At 39.8% G+C, this 6,000-nt stretch overlaps 1 protein-coding gene across 2 annotated transcripts in view; it reads left to right on the forward strand.

Moving 5' to 3' along the window:
* The window catches only part of SH3BGRL2 (SH3 domain binding glutamate rich protein like 2), a 55,758-nt gene extending 49,856 nt beyond the window's left edge, over window positions 1-5,902 (forward strand). For both annotated transcript variants that reach the window (XM_019651932.1, XM_019651933.1), the window contains exon 4: window positions 3,019-5,902. In XM_019651932.1, coding sequence (XP_019507477.1) covers window positions 3,019-3,030 — 12 coding nt within the window. In that variant the 3' untranslated portion in view covers window positions 3,031-5,902. The remainder of the gene's footprint in view (window positions 1-3,018) is intronic.
* The last annotated feature ends 98 nt before the right edge of the window (window positions 5,903-6,000 follow it).

A 6,000-nucleotide genomic window follows, 5' to 3' on the forward strand; every position in this document is an offset into this window, starting at 1 on the left:
GCAATATCAAATGGTCAACCTTCAAAAAAATACAATTCCTAAACTAATCAAAATGTTTTTAAAGCTAGTTTATTATGTCATTGTCTTTTAAAGAGAATATAAACGGCTCAAACTTTTCTAATGTTTAGACCTGGAAATGACATATATTATCGCAACTTTGTGAAGCACGTGAATATACTTTCAAAATAAAAAATACCATTTTTTTTAATTATATAAGGTATTGTTTTGATTATTTCCCCCTTTTTTATTTTTTTTTAAAGATTTTTTTTATTGGGGAATTGGGGGATGGGAACAATGCTCAGGAATTGGGGGAAGGGGAACAGACACATTGCTGTCATTTTGTTCTTCAGTCTAGTTGTGGAGGACGTTGCTTCACTGGCCCAAAGTTGGCACCATCATTGCGCTCTTCCCGGGCGAGGCAGATCAATCGCCGGCTTCTGAACGGCCGCTCACTGTGGCTGCTGGCCGCTCACGCTGGCTGCTGGCTACATACGGTAGCCCATGGCAATCCACTGCCACAGGGGCTGCAGCCTACAGTCGTCGTTGGTGACTCACTGCAGCTCAGCTCCAGGTTGAGCTGTTGTTCAGCATCTTAGCTGTGGAGGGCAGTGTCACTGGCCCTCACATGTGGGATCTGAACCGGGGCCCTCTGGCGTCCCAAGCTAGTTCTTAACCATCGCACCACTCGGCCGGCCCTATTTCCCCCTTTTAAAAAACACTTTTTTTTTTTTGTTTATGAAAGTCTAGGCTCATTTAGAAAAATTGGGAAAATACAAAGAAAGTGTAAAGTAGAAAATAAAAATCGCCTGTTATCCAACACCCAGAGATAACCACATTAACATGTTTGGTGTACATAGCAATTGAGGTTTTGACTGTTTTTCACATTGAGAATGAATTCTGCAGTGTCTATTTTTAACACTGAAATGAAATGAAAGTACATTGCTGGGAACTTTGATGTCTGTAAGTAGGTCTTTTGAGGCTACCCAGGATTTGTACCATTTCTGGAATACCTGTGGGAGGAAGGGAGTGACTATCAGTAATGTAAATTATACTCCAGCACCTGTGTAGTTCATAGCTGATGTGGAATCTTGCTTTGTTTTTACTTCAGTGAGTCCACAGATGGTTGTGGGTGGTTTCCATTCACGTTTTAAACAGAGGGAAAACCCACACATATCATATTAAAAGGTTCTTAAAACTATTTTTATAAAGATGGAACATTGGAGTACTGGTTAGGAAAATTATAGTATTTTTATAACACGTTTCATCCAAAGATATTAAATAATCTAGATTTATCTTCAAAGAACTGGAAAAAAACTGAGGTAGAAGTAATCCAATAGATGCATAAATCCAGTGGACATCATTATCTATGCAAAAGCCTTTAAAAAAAATACCACATGCTTGCTTTCTGTACTTTCATTTTTCCCTAAGATAAAGATTCCTTAGAGACACTGTTGGCTGAGACTTTTATTCTTCAAAAATATCTATTCTCTCAGGAATTCCTCAGGAAACCTATAATCTATAAAATATGCATTATCACGTGACTTATGGTTATAATATTAAAGTTGGTCTTGATGCCATTGACGTTTACTTGATGTCAGCAGACCATTCCAAAGGCACTTAGGACTCTGGGCATCCTTACCCATTCAGCCCATCGTTTGCAGGTACCTGAGGCAGCCATACCTGAGCAGGAGCACACGGAACCAGAGTGGAAACCTGTGGTGCAGTGCTTGTGCCACCCTCTCTCATGAACCAGTTGGGGCCTTAAGGGTTAATAGTAACTCATATTTCATCTTCATAGGAGAGAAATAAAATTATCTAAGAGAGCGATTCAGCATTTTCCCCATTTATAGTTATTTGTTTTTTATCTTGGTGGTGAGTCATTATATGATCTATGCTCTAAGACCTAGACACAGCATCCACAGGTGTAATGTACCACAAGATGGACACCCCCTTTTCTTGTCTCCTTTCCTACCCTCTCTACAGTACACACACATAAAAGACAGGACTAGGAAGCCTGCCAGGGAACATACAAAGACAACATTAGTGCCTGTAACTGCTCTTACGCCATGAGGAGCAAGAAAAGAAATGGTAGGAAAAGAACGTTCATGGACCCGAAAGGCACAGGTGCCGTGTAGACCCTGGACACTACTCCAAAGCAGACAGTACTGAGGAAGGTGGGAAGTCACAAAATGGTGGCCTGAAGGCCACATGGACTCTGGATGTGTTTGTCCTGCACAGGATTTTTAAAAGAATTTAAATGGGTTGCTAATATTTAAAATACAGATTTCCCACTTGCCTGGAAAAGTTGGAAGATAAGGAAACTGGGGGAGCCCACTTTCTCTTACGGCTGGCTGGAGCCAGCAGTGGCTGGTCCACCATGGTGCCTATCTAAGAGAAAAGGAGGCCTTTTACCAATAATTTTCAGATAGAAAACTATCGAGTTTGTTATTTGAAGAGACTCAAAGTGGGACCGGAATTAGATGTTTCTGCTTTTGGACCCCTGCTATTCAGGGGTGATATTTAAAATATGCAACAACTGGTAAGCCCTGGGCACTGACCAGCCGGAGATGGAGAGGGGCTTAGAGGCTCCCCTACGCCAGCTGTCTGTGTAGTGGTTGAACCATGGAGCCATCCTGCAGAGAGGGGCCAGGGTGACACTTGGAGGGTTGGAGAAGCAGGTATTTACCAGTAGGAATGGCCATACGAGTGCTGTCCTTCACCTCGGGTCGCACTCTACAGGCCCCCTCAACCGGGTGCAGGTAGAACAGTACCTCTGAGAGGAATCTCGGCAGTTGTTGAAAACATGTGGCTTTCTTCCCACCTTTACATTTGGCAGGTCAGGTGTGTAATTTAAATCTGAGCTCTGATCTCGAAACCAGGATTTGTTCTTATCAGTCACATGGCGGTTAGCATGATTCCCAACATCTCTGTTCCTGACATTTACAATATCACTGCCAGGGTGAATTTGCTTGTCAGTACAGGGAAATAACGGACTTTTTTTTCTTTTTTAATAAATAGGCAGAACCTTAGGGAAGACGAGTGGAAGGTGACGGAGATGCATTTTGGAGCGCCCCCTGGTACTCAGCACACACCTGCTTACCTAATGCATCACTGTGACAAAAGCCACGTGCATCATCAGTAACTTTGCTTGCATTGGAAAAGGTGTTTTTGGAAGACGTGGGTATAATGGGGGGATTGCATGATTGCTTTAAACCAAATCAGAACTGTGGTGGGTTTTTTCTTATTTTCGGAATTGCCTGCAGTTGCCTCACTCACCTGGAGGTGGTGTAACCTGTTACAGGTGTGCTTCCTTAATGACTGAAAAATAAGTGGGTAGCGCCATCAGAGACAAAATGTTGAGTCTGCCCTAGGTTGTAGTTGGTGCCAGTATTGCTCAGACCTGCTTCTCTTTAAGCTGCCTAGATTGTATCCTTAAACTTAGTCTGCCAGGCTGTTAGAATGTTTTGATCAGAAAGAAAAAAAAAAAAGAAAGAAATGGCTGATTGACAAAGGGATGAAGATTTTTGCTGCAGAATCACAAATGTCACTATTCCAGTGCTTCATCATAACACCTATAGAAAAGGTTGGATGTTCTAGCCTCCTTTTGGTAATGTAAATTGTTACCCCCATAAACCCTCCAGGCTCCTACAGATGTTTCCAAAAGTCACTATTGCAACAATGTGTGATTAGAACCAAGTTACAGGGATGGAAGTTAATTGTTATTTTGGAAAATAAATGCTTCTTTATGTATTACAAGAGGAAAGTTTCAACTAAATGCATAAGACTGCTTAAAAGATATATTTTAAGAAGTGCACTAATTAGATAGTAAATTCATAGGAAAATTATCTGACCCATACATATCCAGAGGCATTTTAGCTCTAGCAACTCGTTATGCATAAGTGCACATATATTTTTAAATGCAGTTCCCCTAACTAATAGCTGCTTATTCTATTTTGTGAAGGGATTATATTTTTTTGAGAAAGGAAGATCTTGGTTAGACATATTTTGTGAACCCTTGATGAGGCATATTAAAAGATACTAATATTACTGTACAATTTTGTTTTCCTGTGTTACGGTTCATTGGTCCTCTTACTTTGCTGGTTCATATTTCTGGCCAATGCACAGATTTTTCAGAGTCATGTAGATACATGTTCTCATTCCATATATGAGCCCCGTAAGTTTTCAGAGCAGCATAGAGATTTTAGTTGCCAAACATGGGAACAGTTTTGAATAGGATAAACTATCAGAGGGCTGCCTAAAATATTCTGCGATCCTCAGCATCCCGATGCTGGACCTGCTGTTGAGATTCTGAGCAGGAAGTTTGTAAGAAATGTAAAAAACAGAAGAATTAAAGCCCTGTCACATGGGTCCTCTCACCCTCCAACTTGCTAAATGTGGACTATTCTAAAGAACTCTTTAGAATGAATGCTAAAACTGAAATCCCAGCCTGAGATTTGCAGTCCAGGACTACAACCGGAAGAAAAGCCACAGACTTCTAACTGACTGGAACAGATACACGCTCCACAATTTTCTCGCCAAGGAAAGCTATTATGAAATCATGGGTATTACTGCTTAGTTGGCATTAAGTAATATGCAAGTCACATTGCATTAGATAAATCCCAGGGACTATCCAGGAATATTTTTTTTTCCTAAACTGGATATTGTGTTTGAGTATGTGTGTCTTCTGATAAGACTTAGAGTTTCTTTTTAAGATACAACAATTTAAAAGTTTAATATTATAATCTAACTTATATTTAGTCTACTCTTGCCAGTGGGCACCAAGGACAAACTTGGAAAGATAGAGGCTTTGCAAGATAAATTCTGGGGTGGTAGGATCCACACCATTCTTGCTAGACAAAGAAAGCAACTCGGATTTGTCTGAAAACTTTTGAATTACTATGGTTATAGGCGGCCCAGTATGATTCTCCTAAACTGACTAAATAGGAGTGCTCACTTACGTAACAGTTACACATCATCTCCGCCCAGCCCCACTTTTTTTTGTTTGTATGTTTTTGATCAGCACAACCAAATGGTGCCGGACTCGCTATGAGTGACCTAGAAGCACAGGGTGTGTGGCATTAACGTGGTGCCTGGGGTCTGCAGAGTACTGAGGGATTGCCCTCTGGGACCACACTGTGTTCGGAGAATATTTTGTCCTTGCTTATACTATTTTGCCAGCTGAGTTCCAAACATGTAATGACTTTCTTATTCCCTTTAACTAGCTGCCTTTAGACGGGGATAATCACAGTCTTCAAAGCCTAGGAAAGAAGTGAATGGGAATTGCAGGCACAAATATAATATCAAAGGGCATTTCAAGACAGAATTTTTATTTCCTGTAGTAGGCTTGTTGTGGCAAAGGAAATGTGCTGCTAAAAATCAAAGTATGCCATTTTCAAATTGGATAAAATACAGAGTGCCATCCTGCTAGGTATATGCAGACCAAGAGGAAATTTAGTTGGGGAAATAATTGTTTTTCCAAATTCTGGTGTTCTCTTAAAATCAAAGAGGAGAAAAGGAAGATTTTTTTTTCTCTCAGACCTTAATATATTTTAGATTTGTTTCTTTTTTATAGATTTATTCAATACCTGCATATGGATGTTTTTATATTACATGAATTCAATAATGAACTAAACTTATTTTTGTCCTTTGTTATTGAAAGGTACCAAAGCCTCTTTCTGTTTTGTTTGTTTTGTTCTGTTTTGTTTCATTTGATTTTGCTACATAGGGTTTTGCTTTTTCTAGAAATGCTTTTCATTTAACAGCTTTTCTTAAGTATCAGGGCCCACTTTGATCTGCATAATTATTGTTTTTAGATTTCAGTTTGTATGCATTTGTCTCTAAGGGCATTGGTGAAATCTCAGATTTTATATTCATTAAAGAGGAATAAATTCCAGAAAACGCATTCTGAAAATGGAGTGTTTGTTCCCTACCATGTCTTATACCTTTTCTAATTTTAGTTCTGTGTTTAGTTGAAACCTTCCTGTTTAGTTGGGATACTGT

Source organism: Hipposideros armiger, unplaced genomic scaffold (genome assembly GCF_001890085.2).
Source record: "Hipposideros armiger isolate ML-2016 unplaced genomic scaffold, ASM189008v1 scaffold_169, whole genome shotgun sequence".
NCBI lineage: Eukaryota > Metazoa > Chordata > Mammalia > Chiroptera > Hipposideridae > Hipposideros > Hipposideros armiger.